The 16,791-nt window shown below is 36.8% G+C and overlaps 1 protein-coding gene across 3 annotated transcripts in view; it reads left to right on the top strand.

Moving 5' to 3' along the window:
* PPP1R21 (protein phosphatase 1 regulatory subunit 21) overlaps window positions 1-16,791 on the top strand; it is a 32,935-nt gene that overhangs the window by 7,323 nt on the left and 8,821 nt on the right. For all 3 annotated transcript variants that reach the window (XM_075042435.1, XM_075042437.1, XM_075042436.1), the window contains 10 exons: window positions 2,065-2,159; window positions 4,547-4,599; window positions 6,785-6,934; window positions 10,014-10,115; window positions 10,192-10,280; window positions 11,137-11,273; window positions 12,293-12,385; window positions 14,293-14,420; window positions 14,789-14,941; window positions 15,678-15,770. In XM_075042435.1, the coding sequence (XP_074898536.1) occupies window positions 2,065-2,159; window positions 4,547-4,599; window positions 6,785-6,934; window positions 10,014-10,115; window positions 10,192-10,280; window positions 11,137-11,273; window positions 12,293-12,385; window positions 14,293-14,420; window positions 14,789-14,941; window positions 15,678-15,770 (1,093 nt within the window). The remainder of the gene's footprint in view (window positions 1-2,064; window positions 2,160-4,546; window positions 4,600-6,784; window positions 6,935-10,013; window positions 10,116-10,191; window positions 10,281-11,136; window positions 11,274-12,292; window positions 12,386-14,292; window positions 14,421-14,788; window positions 14,942-15,677; window positions 15,771-16,791) is intronic.

Genomic DNA, 16,791 nt, shown 5'->3' with positions numbered 1-16,791 from the left:
GCTATAAAAAAGTAAAGAAACTACTGAACTTGTATGAAACAAAGACATGCAAGCCTTTACAAACTGCTTCTAAAAACAAAGCTTGGGTAGGTATGCTGAGACAACTGACTGAAAAGAGTTTCGAAGATCCCCCTCCACCCCAAAAGCTTCTTGAACAATCACTTTTGCTTCAGGTGTAATGTGCTCAGCTAGAATATTTGAAAGTTTTTGTTAAAGGATTGTATTGTTAGTTTTGTAATACCTTCATTGTCTTGAAGACAAGTTGTAGAAAATTGGCATAATTTGAGGACTGTGGGCCAAATCAAATTAGGGTGCACTTCTCTGAAGTTCGCTATTAAGGTGCCTTTTATAGATCTTTAATGTAATGGATAAAATGCATAGTGAATGATCAGATGTAGAGTTCCTTCTTTCAAATGGTAACCTTGCAGTATATATTTTAATTATTTTGATAGATGCAAAGATACTTGAATTCCAATAACTCTCCTCTAGGGATGACTTGCAAAAGAGGATGAAAGCTGTGTTTTGCTGCCATTTGCTTTTTTTGTTGTGTTTGAAAAACAGTGTAGTCTTAATCTGCTGCTATTCAGTTCAGAGCTTGTCTGTTGTATTCTGTGATGACTGAGTAATTAATGTCATTGTATGAAATTGTCCCTACCATTTAAGAAGGGAGGCTTTTTGAAAATAATAAAGTATGACACTTAAGTATTTTAAACACTGAAATCAGTATCTAATGAACACATGACAGAAGATGTCTTTGAGAGTACTGCTCTTTTTTTCCCCACTCTTTTTTCCCCACCCTTTCAGGGGAAGGGATCCATTTGCCTCTGACACCCATGCTTTATTCAGTAAAGCCAGGGGATGCATGACTTGATAGCCAGCATGCCTTGAAAATTAAAGGACGATGTAAACCAAAACATAACAAACTACTTGTTTGCCATTCCTTTATAGTACAAAAAGAAAACATCCATACTTTTGCAGTTTGTCTTTGAGTTTAGTTTCTATCATGCCCAGTGCTACTGCAGTCCATGTTGTACAGTTTCTGTGCAATTTTGGAGCTGCTCTTCAAGAGAAATATTTGTTAATGTGTGTGAGCTACTTATTGGCTAGTTTCTTCATACCTTGCTTGTCTATTTTGGATTCTTTTTCCTTGTTAGTCCTGATAAATTTCCATGTGTCAAATGTTTTTGTAAAAAAAGGAAAAAACCTGTCACTTTGACACCTTCCCCCCACCTTCCACTATATGTGCAGGAGTTCTAGATGTCAAATGGGAAGCAAAACAGTGAAGAATTTGGGGGCCTAAGTTGGGTAAGGTGTGGAATTTGGTCTGAATCAATATGCGTTAATCTTTGTTGACATATGTATATAATGCTGGAATTTGTTACTGCTCATCTTAAGAATCTATACTGAAAATACTAGTAATCTTAAGAACTTATGTTCACATCTATATACAGAATCAAATGCAAGTGAAGCAGATCTAGTGAAAAATTGCTTGAGAATGCATCAGAAACATAATTGCCGAGTCTTGTGGGAGTGGGCCATATCATAGCAGTGTTTAAATATGGGGCTTTGAAAAGCTTGTGAGGTATTTCTAATAGTGATATGACAGTTAACGGAATTACCCACAACTCACTACTTGCCTATTGGAATACTGCATCGGATATATAGTAACTAATTTAAAGGCCCTTTTGTATTGCCATTCAAATTCCAGTAGAAAAGAATACCTTCATATAGCTTATACAATAATTGCAGAATTGGAGAATAATGTAAAGATTAACTCTGAAGTAAGTTGAGCTTCTCGAGAATGGAACTTAGGATTTACAACAATTTATTGCATCTTTCACTGCTTTTGTTAGGGATTAAAATACAATGTCATGTATCAAATATGACATAAAGGGGGAAAAATGATTCCTACTGTCTTTCTTCAGTCTAACTTCTAGAAAGAGACAAATACCTGTACACTCAAGGGATGCTTATGGTGAGCTGTGGTGTTGGTGATACAGATAAAATTTTAAAGGTTTACTATGTGTGTGTGTGTGGTTTTTTGTTTGTCTTTTTGTTATTTAGCCAGCAACAGTTAAAGAATCTTCAAGCAGCTTTGGGCAGTAGACTGGAAGAATCTCTGTGCATAATCAATGAAAAAGTACCTTTCAATGACACAAGTACGTATTGCCCTGGTCTGGGTTTTGTGTTTAATTTTGGGTATCCATCTGGAGGAAGTATTCCTTATGAATTAAAATGTATTAGCTGTAAGAAACGTTGGACATCTCAACAGACACTTCGAGGTAACTGTAATAACTATTCATAATACACATCATAATCTTGTTTAGTAATCTTAAAATATTGAGGTTTGATTTTTTTTTTTTAATATATCTAATGGAAACTAAAACTTTTGAAGGCTTTTGAGTAACTTGCCACTTGTCTTGCTTGGTGTTGGCAGAATATTGTAAAAGATGAAGGAACACTGTCAATTTACTGGTTTCTCCACAAAGACTACTTTACTCATCTTGAGGGGTATTATTTTTGGCAGGGTATATTTAAGAGTTGGAGGGATAAACTCTTGATAAGGGGGTAAACTAGTGACTGCAGAGATGTTGGCTTAATGAGGCATTTTATCAGTAGTGGTCTACACTTGGTATTAGTGGAGAGTCTGTCAGAGTGTCGCAGGTCTGATCAGAGAACATCCAGACTAGCTCTTATCCATGGCTTTTCTCAGACTCATGTTCATTTTTGCAGGGAAAAAAACCCTTTGAATTTTGGGACTGTTACCAGAAGCAACCTCCTTTCCTGTTCCTTTCCAGCTGCTACTAGATAAACTGAAGTGCAGAGGATACCGTGAAGTTAGGAGTGCTCAGCCTTTGCATTGCTTTGGTACAAGAATTGGTCAGTATGTGCCCGATCAGTGCCATGTACTGGGTGCTTTTGTAAACAGCTTGAACATGAGGTTGTACTTGGGCAAGCACCAGTCCGTACTCTTCTGGCAGTGAGGCTAGGAGGACCTAGAATAGTGAAAAAGCTGAAAGTAGTGGAGAAGGAGCAGAGAAGTGAAAACAGGCTGTTGAATTTCTGGTAGGTGTGATTGGTAGCTTTTGCATTTTTCATTCAGTTTAAAACTTCATGACAATGCTTCAAATAGCCTTAGGTTCTCTAAAAGCTGATATGGCAGGGTGCTGCAGGGGTAAGCCTTCCAAGTTCTCCACTGGGTTGGCAATCCAGTGAGTCTTGGCTTAGAAACACGAGATCATCGTCTCTTTAGGAAATGTTGACTCTCACACAGCATGTTATGGTTAGGTGTTGGTGCCTTGAGTTGATACGCTTTTCACTTCTTTCCTCTCACAAAGATTACTTTACCTGGCATCTGCTGCCTATTTCTGCTTCTCTGGCTTCTTTCGCTGATTTTTTTTCTTTTACAGTTTGTTATCATCATAGTGAGAAATTTGATGCAAATAATTTATTTGCTTATCTGCTCACTTAGCTGCCATAGCATAATGTTTTTGCTTGTGTATGAAACTGCAAATAGTGGACAGATCTTTAGTGATAGAAGAATGAGAGAATGTCAGGAAGTGCTTGCCTGCTATGGATTCCAACTGGCTTGCTCTAGGTGCTGTAGTTGGTTTTAAGTGTTAACTAGCCGCTGGCTTCAGTTTCAGTAGCAATCAAATGACTTGTTGACTGCTAAGCGTGATTTTGAGAATAGAAAGATAAAGTTTTCTGAAGGATTTATTTATGAGTAAGATTTGGTAATTTTGGACAGTTTTTTGTTCTGAATACAACTACCTCTTCCCATGTATTAATTGCTAAATGTGAATGATACAAAAGGAGTAAGAAGCTGGAAATTTCCTTTGTGTGCAAATTTTAAACTAAAGTGGTTATTAGTCCATTTAATTGAGGATGGATGTGATCCGTTTTAAATCTATAAGACTTTCTAAGCTGTTCTCTAGGTACAAATATCCCTCTACCTTTTTAAAAATTGTGCCTGCTTGTAATTAAATAATTCGAGTTGCTCTGTAACTGGAACAGAATGCTGAAATATGTGGAGAGTACATCTTATTCTAAATCATCAACAAATCAAGTACCTACAGGAGCTTTTTTTAAACATGCAAACTATTAAAAAATGCATTCATCTTATTTGACAGTCCCTGGAATGTAATTGAAATGTGAAGTTAATCTTGAATTCTTTAAGGGTTTTTTTTAAAGACTTTCACTCTTTTTCGTGATGAATACTATTCTTTTGGGCTAGAGGATTCTGCTCTTACCTATCAAATTCAGGGTGTTCAGGTGGTTAAATTTGATTTACAAGCTGAGGCAAGTATGGAAGTGCTTTCTCTCCACCTAGTCACAGTAACAGTTCTTAAGTGAGGATGTTTAGGCCTGCTTTATTGAAGCCAATTCTTTGTGTCCTTTTAGTTAATATTACTTACATGAGCTGTATTATTACTGCAATGAAATTTTGTATTAAAAAACAACCAAACTCCACTATTTACCAATAAGTGTCTCTTTTAAAAAACATGATTTAATAAGTGCATGTAACTCAATTTTTGTCCTGTAGGATCTAATCAATACAATGCTCTGAATGTACCGTTACACAACAGAAGAAATCAGGTAAGCACTTTTTCTGGCTTCATATGTAAAGGTGCAACTTTCTACACAGATACTGAATAAAACCAGTCATTTTAGTGACCTGAAATGGCAGAAGATATAGGCTATCTTACTACTATTGTGATATTCCAAGGGAATTTCTGTCCACAGAACCTCTGCACTTTTCAAAAGGTAGTCTATACTGTTCTTGTGTCGAGGAGTCAAGTTGTCTGCTCACCTCACTTCACTAGATCTAATCCATTGACTACTGGCTGATGATCACTGTAGGTATTAGGCATGCCTTTCTAAAAAGAATGGCAAAAAGGTTTAATGTCTCCTGTTAAAGTTATAGGAAATACTCTTTTACTATGCTAACCTGCAGTAAGTTAGAACTTGAACATTTCACTTTTAAAGTTGATTAAAATTATGTTAGTTTAGGGGTCTTAAGCTTTTTGTTGAAAAAAAGTAGTTTTGGTATCTTGAATTCCTTTTCCCTCAAACTGAGCTGCTTCTGTCACATCACTTGAGTCCCAAAGAATGTTTGCATTTCTAAACTATACATTAGTGTGTAGACTAGAATGGCATATCAGTTGATATTACTTGTCACTAGTCATAATCCTTTTAAGGAATAAATCATCTGTCTTTGAGAACTCTGCATGGTTCATTTACATTTTATAGGATACTTCTTGCCAAAACACCTCTTACTTGCAGCCAAATCACCCTTATTAATGTAAGTATTACTTAAAAAGAAAAGAAACCGTTTCTGTTCATTACTGTAACTTCATCAATTTCTTCGGGAGTGTGTTTTACTCGGTATTCAAAAGTGCACGTTAGTTTTCTGTGAACAGCTAATTATATTAAGGCTTTTTACAGTAGTAAATTGGATACCTTGATGCAGTCAAAATTTTCCTGTTTTGCTGCCACTGAGGATGGGCTCCACACAGCACTCTGTTTTTTCTCTTTGCTTGTATGATATGTCTCAAACTTGAAGTTAGTGCATTCAGATGCCACTGTAGAAAGATTTCAAATAGCTGCTTTCTCCTTTCTTCAGAAGTGCCTATAAAGAGACCTTGTTCCTAATGTGTCTGCTGTGAGATCAGGTGACCTGCTGTCCAGTTTTGTGATGGAAGTAGCCTTAAGTCAACCTGTTGCTGAGTTCTAAGAAAAATCTGAATAACTGCATGGAGAGTGTCTTCCTTTACTATTTTCTGCTAGCACTATGCCAGCCAGCCTCATGCTTCAAGATGTGCAGTCTTGAAAATGTTCCAGGACAGATTTTTATGACTGGCTTTGCCAGTGGAGGCAAAATGCTAGTGTATTAGCACAGGCTGCAGTGTAAAGGACAGCAAAACTGTAATATTGTCTGTTTTCCTTCCTTACATAGCTAATTAACATACACAAACTGAGTATGACTGCATTAATTACTCACCACCATCCCTGGTCCATAATCAAGATTCACTTGATTTAACACTCCATTGAAGCATTAGGAATACATCTCTGAAGGATAAGTCATTCTTGGCTGAAGTGTCACTTTAACCTTGTTCTCTCCTCCATAAATCACAACAGAGTGTGGTTTTCTTCTCTGTTGCATTTGCTTTTTCAGAATGTTTTTTGGATTAATTTCTTGGATACCTTCCTACTGCATTAAAGCTACAGAACAGCCTTGTTCATGAGCAGCAGCTCAGTTCTGTCCAGGTGGGAGAGTAAGAATTGAGTGTTACTGGTTAGAGAAGCAGACACCTTTTATTCTGGGAGAAGACCTCATTGGGTTTTACTAATTAAGTTAGGTTTCCTTACAACCAGGTGTTACAAATTTCTCACTATCACCATGCTTAAAGAACTGAGCTGTTGTCAGCAATTAGTCTATTGGTCTTCAGAAATCTTAATTTCAAAAATGATCTCTGTAATTGTACTAACCTTTAAGTGTTCTTGTGGTCTATAGTTTGAGAAATGCAGCAGAGGCAAAGTATCACCTGTTGTATGAAAAGGAAACCTACTTTGTTGTCATAGAAAAACATGCCCTTCTGTGTGGCATTGTAATTTATGAATAAACTTTAAGTTAAAGGTGATTGCTGCTGTGTATTTTAGGTTGAACTACTAACAAGAAAGAAATCATTGATAGCTGTTTTTTCTGTTCAACCATAACGGGTTTTTTCCATATTTAAATAGCTACATGTCAAATATAATCACTTTGTAACTGTCTTTACAGCTGAAGTTGCGAGACCTTGCGGGCCAGGCACTGGCTTTTGTTCAAGAACTTGTAACAGCTCTTTTGAACTTCCATACATACACTGAGCAGAAGGTACAGATCTTTCCCGTTGATTCTGCAACAGATGCTATATCACCATTAAATCAGAAGGTAAAGCTTACAGATTTCATCTACAAGTATATTCAATGATGTAGACTTTCATGAGTGAATTATCTGTCATGCAAACTTCTGCCACCTTTACTGGAGTGCTATAAGTGTGTTCCTGAGAGGCAGCCTCTCCTGCATGAGAAGTCTTTTCTATTGGGTGAATTCTCTGAGTGTAGGCGAAGGTGTAGCTGCAGAGAATCCTTTTCCCCTGTGCCTCTGCTACAAGAGCAATATGATAGTCGAATCAAGGCTTTGCTTTTTAAGTGCTAAACTAAAGTGCCTTTGTCAAAATTTCAGCTGACTTTATTTTAAAATACACAATATTCACTGCTAAATAGATGCTTGTCTTAGTTAATGTACTGGGGCATGGGAGATGTTGAGACAGAAGGTCTTGTGTTTAACTGTAATGTGAAATAAACTGGATTTAAGGTAGGCTTATGAAGGAGAGAACTTTGACTCTGTTCCCTTGTCAAAACCCAACTTTATAGTCTGATTTTGGGCTATTTGTGAAAAGACTTTTCCTGTAAGCGTTCTGAAGCTTCAAGTCTGTAAAGCACGTTGAAATTGTTACGAGAAACCTGACCTCTTTCTGTGCAACTCCATGGGAAGACTTTTCTGAGAGTATCATTCAGAGCTGTTAAGCTGCGTCTTTTGACTTTCTCTTTCTATGCCATGAAGCATGGAAAAGAACTTCGTGCATAAGAATTAGTGTGGGGATGCATATATATATATATGCTTTGAAATAGAATTGTTTTAACATCAGAGTTGTTGACTTCATAGTGCAAGTGGACCTATGTGCATTTAAGTTGCTGGATGCCAGTGTTTTCAGATTCAGACTATAACTTCAGTTTAGTAGTTTGTAGGGCTTAGACTTAAACTACTGAGATGGACGTGATTTGCCTTCATCAAATGGCTACAATGCACGTAGTGGCGATGTTAACTATCACAAAACTTTTCTGTTCTTGGGAGGACCTCTTTTAATCTCTTTGCAAGCAACAAATATGCTTGAGAAGGTGTTTATCCACTAGAGAAGTCCCACTCTATTTACCTTCTCAGTTGTTTCAACTATTTGAATCAAGAATACACTTTCACAGGGAATCAGCATAGATCTTAGTTTGAGAACAACAATTTCTTGCTTTTGCCACCAAACGTGCTCAAAATGGCATATCCTTCTTGTGAAAACTATGTGGCTTTGTCATCTTCCAAATTCTCTGGGGCAAGAACTGTGTCTCCTTGCTTATGTGGCCTAGTGTGGTGATTGGATTCTACAGGCACTACTGCAGTTTACACTAAGGGAATAAAATCAGGTTTCTTAGACATCACTTCTCATGCATTTTTTTCTTAATGTCCTAGCTAACACTTCTTTGCTTTTCATCAGAGAAGTGCTTTCACACAGATGAAACATGCAACCTAATCAGAACTGTAATTTGATTCTCCTTTTCTGATAATTGACTCTGATTCAGTAGTTCAGGCTTTGTTTGTTTTCATAATTATGTCTCTTGTAGTCTGCCCCGTTGTGTATTCATGACCTAATTGCCTCAGTGCATGCTACCTCTTGGGCTTTTGCCATGACTTTCCAGTGATGAAGCATCTTTTATCACTCACTGAAGCTGCTGTTGCTCCTGTATTTTTGATTGATTTATCTATTTGCTTGGCAAGTGTTCTCAGTGTGATCTTAGCTCCTCCACTGAGTGGTTCAAAAACTTCCCTTTAAACTAGTAGAGAAAATGAGACAAGTGTCAGGGAGTGGCTTAGCACACTTGCACTGATTTATTTTTCCCCAACTCCAGGTCTTGTCTGGCGCTTTCGAGCTATTTTCCCCACCAAACACTCAAAGTAGATGTGGACAATTCCCTTCCAGGTTCAAGTATTCCTTTTCTCTTTAAGTATTGGATTGCTGGGTTCTGCTGGGTCTTCAGCATTGTGCCAGATAACTCCAGTCCTTTCTCTTGCAACACAAGTCAGGAGCATTCTGCATGTGTTATTTCTTCCTCCTTAGATTTAGGAATTTTCCCTAATTCCATCCAGATTTGTGCATGCATGAATGAGAGCTTGGCATCTCTCTTTTCTTGTTAACGCTGTGTTACTGCACTGTAATAATACAAGAAATAATTAAAATTTCTCATACCCTATTTGCCTGGGATCTTTAGCTACTATTGTGATATAAATATTCAAAGGTGAAGGTATCTTTCTGTGGGGTAAAATACAAACCAAGATCACTTTTGACTACCGATGTCAGTCTGTGGAAGAAGCTTTTTGTAATACTGTGGTATCAAAATCAAAAGCTGATGGTGCTGTTACGTTTTGACTGTGTGTAAGAGTGAGCGCCTTTGTTGTCAGGTATACTTTTTTGAAGGCGAAATTAGCCATAGAATTTTTAGCAAATTTTAGCAAAGTCAGGCGGTTCTGTGAGGCCAAAGTTTCATAATTGCCCAAACCTCTCGTAGTTCTTGCAAGTAAGAATTCTCCCTTTGATTAGTTACAGCTCCATCCTTTGCATTGGCATAAGCATGCTTTGACCCATGTTGAAAATGGGACTGGTTACAGATAAAGATTAAAATCTATCTCTTGCTTTTAGTTTTAACTTGGTTTGGTTCTTCAATACTTTGCACAGCATAGCTGTGCAAATGTTTGTGCTGATGCACAGGACAAGGGCTGAGAGGCAAACAACACCTGGGAGGAAGGTAGGATAGTTTATTCTGGTGGCTTAATGGTGCATGGATCTAGCCTTAATTTGATGGAGTTGAGCAAGGAGTGCAAGAATGCTTAAACTTTAAAAAGCAGGGGTTTGGCGTGCTGTGCATGGTAGTTAAAATGAGATAGGGTGCTGTGGCAAAGCCTTAGGTGGGGTTTTGCCTGGACTTAATTGCAGTCTTCACTATTTCTCACTTTCCCTCAAGGTGTGTGTGTGTCCTGTAGCAGAGGTTGCTGTACATCACTTCACTGTTACATCTTATTATTGATGTCCTGGGGATCATTTAAGATGACAGGTGCTTTGCTAAAGTGGACCGTTTAATTGTTAACTTGAAACAGTTTGCAAGAGCCTTCAGCAAGCACCATTTTAAAATCTCTCTGTACTCAGTTCTCACAGTACCTTCATGAAAATGCTTCGTATGTTCGCCCTCTGGAGGAAGGAATGCTTCACTTGTTTGAGAGTATTACGGAAGATACTGTCACAGTCCTGGTAAGATTTCTTATTTTTAGTATTGAAAAAGATTTTTGCAGAGCAAAAATAGTTATGTGTTGTTTTTTCCTTCCAGGAAACAGCTGTGAAATTGAAGGCCTTCTCAGAACATTTAGCTTCCTACTTATGCTTTTTAAGAAAGATTCTTCCTTATCAGTTAAAAAGGTACTTTTGATTTGATAGATCAAATTAAGGGGGCACTGAGTGTCAGGCATGCAGCATTGTTAACATCTACAACTCAAATATTAAGCCAACCCTCAAAGCACTCTGGCTTAAAAGACAGAACTTTTTTTTTTTTTTTTGACTGCTGGTTTTTAAGCCTTTAGGTTATGTGTGGTTTTTTTCAGCTGTGCATTAGAGCTAAGCCCATGTATTTTAAAGCTTCCCCCCCCCACAGGTGAGACTTTAATGAAAGCTGCACAGATTTTTCATGTTTCTTAAGTTATTCAATAGTGTTGATACTATTCAAGTACGATACACTGAAACTGTTAATTTCTTGATCCTGTCTGAAGATTATTTATCATGCAATAAATACAGCAATATAGGAAAACTTGCCAGATGCACATCCCTTCTGCAGTGAAAGTCTTTGTTCCCGAGTGGGTCAAAGGGAGGTGAATTGCTAGTGCAAAGGACTGCTTAAAAAGAGGTTTTGGATTAAGAAAGAAGGAAAAGCTTGTTTTATGCCTTCTTTGTACCTGTTCTCCTGCTCCTTAGGAAGCAAATATTATATGTAGTAGAGGAAAAAGTCTTTAAACTGATGCAATGAGTTTTTTGCCTTGAGTGTAAACTGTTCCTGGCTTGTGACTGAAGCTCCTAAGAGCGAGGATAGTACATGCACACAGTGATTTCCATGTATTGCTAAGTTACTCTCTGATATGTTAACCTTTCTAAAATAAATTCCGAGTCTATTGTTGCTTTGGACTGGGGCTGTAGAGAACGCTAGTTATCTACTCCAAAACTCATTAACTTGTTTTTTAAGATAATTGCTCACTTTTAAAAAAAATAATTCATATATTCCTAGTTTGGAAGAAGAGTGTGAGTCTTCTCTTTGCACAGCTGCTTTAAGAGCTAGAAATATGGAGCTACACAGAGACATGAAAAGGTTGACTGCAGTCTTTGAGAAGCTACATACATACGTTAGTCTTCTTGCGTTACCAAGTAAGTGCCAGGTTTGGCTCAGTTTTCCTTTTGGACCAGTGTTGGAGTTTTTTTGTTTGGTTGGTTTTTTTTGTTTGGTTGCTTTTGTTGGTTTTTTTTTTTAAACCATACACACGCACACACAAAATGCCACTTCTATGATAGAGGAAAACGCTACTCTTCAGGTACAGTCTAAACTATGGGGAAATGAGTTTTGCAGTATGCTCTGCCATGCTGCACCATCTTTTATCCAGGCTGGGAGACTGAGTGTGTTGTAGAGTGTGTCTTTAATGCTCCACACTCTTCCTTTTGGATAGACATAGGCATGGTGCAGGCCTGGAAATTACCAAGCAGTCACACGTACCACATTTTAGATAGTCATAGTTAACTGTAGAGGAGAAGAAATGACTGTAGATTTTTATAGTATGATTGACAGTATGTCTTCTGTAATCTCTAAATCATGAAATTTTTAATAAACTACATTTTATTACTAATTATCACTTCCAGCTCCTCCTGTTCATAGGATTATTAAACTATGACTCTCATGGTCATGACTAAATAAAATTAGGTAAAAATGTTTGTGTGTGTGTGTGAGGAAACTATCCCCAAATGCATACTGTAAATAATAAGAGGAAACAGTTATTGTATACCTTCAGGTTATTTCAGTCTTCACTCTTTAGAAGGACCCAGACGGTCATTCCTACAGCAGTGAGCATGTAAATCTTTCTGCATGCATAATTGCTTTTTGAGACCAAAACAACTGATACTTGTCAAATCTGAATGAAATTTAGGAAACTTGGAAGTCTTTTACCTGCCTAATTTGGCAAAATTTGGTATATATACATTTGATATTGAAGGGAAAATTTAAGTAAATGAATCTGTTACGATTTTCATGCTCCATGCAAATGTTTCTAGTAGGTGGAAATTGGATTATTTTTTAAAGCTAACTCTTTTCATTCATGGTCCAATCTTAGTGGAGTTTTGTGGTTTGTGTGTGGTTTTTTTTTTTTTATCTTTTCCTTTCTATGTGGCACTCTTAGGTACAAAACCAGAAGGACTTCTTAGGACAAATTACAACTTGGTGTTTACAAACATTGCTGGAAGTCTTCATGGGTTTCATGACATTTTAAAAGGTGAGGGTACTGGAATATTATGTTTCAGCTCTGCTTCTTTCTGTTTAACATAGCACACGTGTACTCTCTCTGTAACTATGTTGAATGTGTCATGTGATAAATCTGGTTTGTTTTGCCTTTACAAACTAAGATAAGAAACTAAACCTACTAACTACTTGTTTTGGATGTGCATGCATGTTTTTCACTCCTCCATTCTTGTTCTTCTAAGTTGCTGGAATACTTAATTGTGGTGCTCTAGATCTTCCTGAGCAGTATCACTTTACTTTCTGAACTTCATTTCTCTAGTGGAACTAGCATACAGAATGGAATGCTATTAAATGTACATATTTTCCCCTCCTTATGTACTGTTGACCTAGTACCTGCCCTCAGAGTGGAATTTTTCCTTACAGTTTTTAGGTTGATCACTGTTTTTAACATGAATATATAACCTTAGCTTACGAAGAAATCTGCATTCTTTTTGAAGCTTAGCTTCTTCCTTGAAAATGGCTTACCTTTTATCAGAAGAACGTGGATATGTTACATTTTCAGTGAAGTGATGTTCGGGTAAAACTCTTGAGTTTTAAAACACTCATGTTTCTGTATATCCTAGAATTTCTGTGCCATATAGCTGTTCCCAGGGAGAAAATAATCTGTGTAGGCAAATTGCTTTAATACTAGTCAGCTGTTTAAACATTAAGATTTTATAATTTTAAGCAAAATTGGGGTTTTTTTTGTTTCATTTAGTAACATCGATAGCATAGCCCCATTTTGCAGAGTCCCTGTTTTAAAAAAAGAAGATTATATTAGCGATTGTACCTCAAACAAAATGAGACACTAAACCAGGAGTTTTGTAGCATAGATAAGTTTATTGATAAATACCTTCTACCTCTTAATATAGTTACTACAATGTAAAATCAACCCAACTTATACTTTAACAAAGGAAATAAAGAAAATAGAAGTACTGAAGAAAACTGTCAGTAGAATTCATTAGCTAGCAACAGAAATGTTGTTCTTAACATCTCATGCTCCCATACTCCAGAATGCTTGATTTGTCACTTCTCTCCTCCCTTCCTTCCCAACCCAAACTGATTTCCAATTGCTTAAGCCTGCCTCAATTACAACTTCTGGTGGTGGTGACCTGGGATTTCTCCATTCGGTAGCAATAGTACTTTATTGTAAAATGGGTGCAAAATGTTCACTTGTCAAATAATTACTTATTTTTAATTAGGCCAAGTTGAGAATGTTTGTTCTTACATGATAAATACTTCAGTTTTTTTTAAACTTTGGTGCTGTTGAAAATAATTAGTATATTTAAACTAAGATGTTTTTGTGAATGACTTTCAAAAAGTTCTGTGTTGTGTTTTTTTGTGGTTGTGGTTTCTTTTTGTTTTATTTTTTTTCCTCTTCTCTGAAGAGTGTTCTGTTAGTTTTCACTGAAAGAATTTTAGAACACAGGAAGTAGCATTCTAAACTTCCGGTAGTCTTTTAGATTTGTTCTGACAGAATTAAAATACTTTTCCCTTAAGTCATGTGAGCTTAACACTCAGATATTGAACATGACTAAAAATTATTCTAAGTGTCCTGATGTAAACATATGGAAATGGAAAGTATACTTGTGAAGTAAAGGGCTAGTTCAATGTGAGCTTAGATCCCCTATATAGCTATGATTTTGGGGATACAGAGTACACTTAAATATATGCCTTTATTCTGCCTTGTGTAACAGGCATAATGTCTATTCCTTATGGTCACGAAGGGTTGTCTAAGGCAGTATACTGGAGAACTAAGAGTATCCGGACTAAACTTTTATACAATTTAGTTAGAGGTGAGAAGTATTTGAAGGCTGAGGTCATAAGCTGAATTTGAAAATGGTTGCTGAAATAAAAAAAAAAAATCGTAATTCGACATAAATGTCTTTTTTCCTTTTCTAGATATTTCCAAGCACTACAGTCAGAAAGCTACTTTAGAACAAGATGTTCCAACTGCTACACAGAAACTCATAACTACAAATGACTGTATTTTATCCTCTGTTGTGGCTTTAACAAATGGAGTGGGCAAGGTAATGGATATTTTTGTTTCAATATAATGTCCTAACTTATAGAGGTTTTAAAAAAAATAAAATCTTAGCTGATTGATTTGGAAAATCTACATGTGGCTCTGATGATAATCTATAGTATCAGGTTTGTTCCAAGGTATTTTCAGGCTACAACTTAAAAACAACTGAATGGGTGATGAAGTAGATACTGTGAGGAGGATGCTTTGCGTTAGTAAGGTCTAAGTTATGTGGAAGAGCCTGTAGGTTGTTTGAAATTCTTGTTGTGAAGTCCAGTTTCACTAAATACTTGTCTTTCTCTTGAAAGAGTAATTGTTCTGGTGAATCTTTCTGGTCAACTTAATTCAAAATGTGACTTTTCTTGATATGTCTAGATTGCCTCATTCTTTAGCAACAACTTGGATCACTTCACTACTTCGCTGAGCTATGGGCCTAAAGGAGGAACAGAGTTCATCAGCCCTCTTTCAGCTGAGTGTATGCTGCAGTACAAGAAAAAGGCGGTTGCTTACATGAAGTCTTTGAAGAAGGTTTGTTCAGCTAGCATGCTTGCACAGAGAAAGCACAGTTCTGTTGATAGCTGGTTATGCCAAAGAGAATACAAACTAAGGATTTTCAGTTTTGGAATGGATGAGATTCTCTGAATGAGAATCTTTGGTTGAGGAAATGAAACCCTTAGAGCAATAATGCTACTGAAAAATTTAGACAGCATAGTTGCCCTCACAACTGAGGGTATGTGTCAATTCTGCTGTTGCCTAATTCCAGTAATTATTTCTGTGCCAAGACTGCAAAGAGTAGAGGGTAGCTGCTTATTTACTATACTTCCAGTGAATACTGGAAGACAGTGCAGAGCAACAGGAGGAAAAAAAAAAAGGCAGCTGAAAAGGGGGTATGCTGGAGAAAATGTGCTGAACCAAAGGGTTGAACACTACCAGATCTCCTGTTGTCTCCATTAAAATTAACAATTAAGTGATGGTGTACTTAACAGTTGTTATTAAATCACTTTACTGCAATGTCTGTAAAGTGGACCTTAAAATGCATTTGATAATTAACACTTGGAGTTTTCTGAGCACTTTTTAATCAGGTGTCCATTTGGGGGCAGTATTTTTTGTGAGCTCAAACCATTTTTTCTACTGGCTGGTAAACACTTGGAAAGTGTTTGTCTTCCCTTTACTAAAGTAAGGAGGGCAATAAGAAAATAAAGGTAGAATACATATTCTGATGTACTGTGAAACATGTTTTGAGGTTTCTTTTATCCTTCTGCAGCCTTGTGGAGATTCAGTGCCTTATGAAGAGGCTTTAGCCAATCGCAGAGTTCTTCTGAGTTCCACAGAAAGTAGAGAAGGTCTTGCACAACAGGTATTCTGGTATAAATCTTACTCACATATAGGATAGTGTATTTTATGAAGGTAAAGTAGTATCAAATAGTTTCCACAAAATCAAGTGTGGTGTTGTTTGTACATATATATGCATATACTGAAGCTTAAAATCAGACTGTAGATGTCTTAATTTGTAGAGTTCTGAAAATAAAACTTGCCGTTCTCAGGCTGGGTTATCCAAGACTTGTTTGCCTGTACCTGCAGAATGTATGTGTAATTATAAGAGACAGGGTTATGCCATTGATATCTTCATTTATAAACACAAGAAGTCAGGCAATCTTTAATAATTCAAATAAATGCAAAATAAAGGATAAGGCATACTGAAGTATTAATTTCTGTTGTTATGTAGTGTTTTGAGTGCTTTTTTGGACTATGCAGGATTTATTAGCACTGGTTAAGAACGATGATTTTTCTTTTCAGTTAGAGTCTAGTAATAGATTACAGTTCATCATTCTTGCAGTGTCCATATGTATTGTTTTCTGGAAGGTTAGGCAGAGGGGGGTTAAATGGTATTTAAAAGGTCTATACAGTTTGCCCATTGCACATGAATGAGACTGATTAATACTAAAACTTCTGTATGAGCTTGAATGCTCAGAGTGCATTGAACTTTTACAGCCCAAGAAGACTTAAGTGGTGTGGGTTTTTTTGGTTTTTTTGTAGTGGCCAATATTCAAAGTGTATTAGTAGTGATGACATGAATTTCAACAGAAATGTGTGGAGTGATATGATGTATACGGTTCCATAGTTGATTTCTTATCTGGACAAGCAAGTTATTCTGTCTGTGTGAGGTGGGGCAGCTAGGAGGGGAGAGGTTGGTTGTCTTTCTAGCGTAGAACAAGACAATGCTAGTGCCAGGCACATATCTTTCAAATTTTCATAAAATTCTTCCCTCCTTTGATTTCCCCCCCCTCCCCCCCACCTAATATGATGTTGCCAGTTCTGTGAGTGGTAACTTTGTGATGCATGTTTTAGACTAATTAAATAACATCGTCTTTTTTGAC

Source organism: Buteo buteo, chromosome 12, assembly GCF_964188355.1.
Source record: "Buteo buteo chromosome 12, bButBut1.hap1.1, whole genome shotgun sequence".
NCBI classification, from domain to species: domain Eukaryota; kingdom Metazoa; phylum Chordata; class Aves; order Accipitriformes; family Accipitridae; genus Buteo; species Buteo buteo.
The sequence above is the reverse complement of the archived record's forward strand: the minus strand, read 5'-3'. Positions and strand labels throughout refer to the sequence as shown.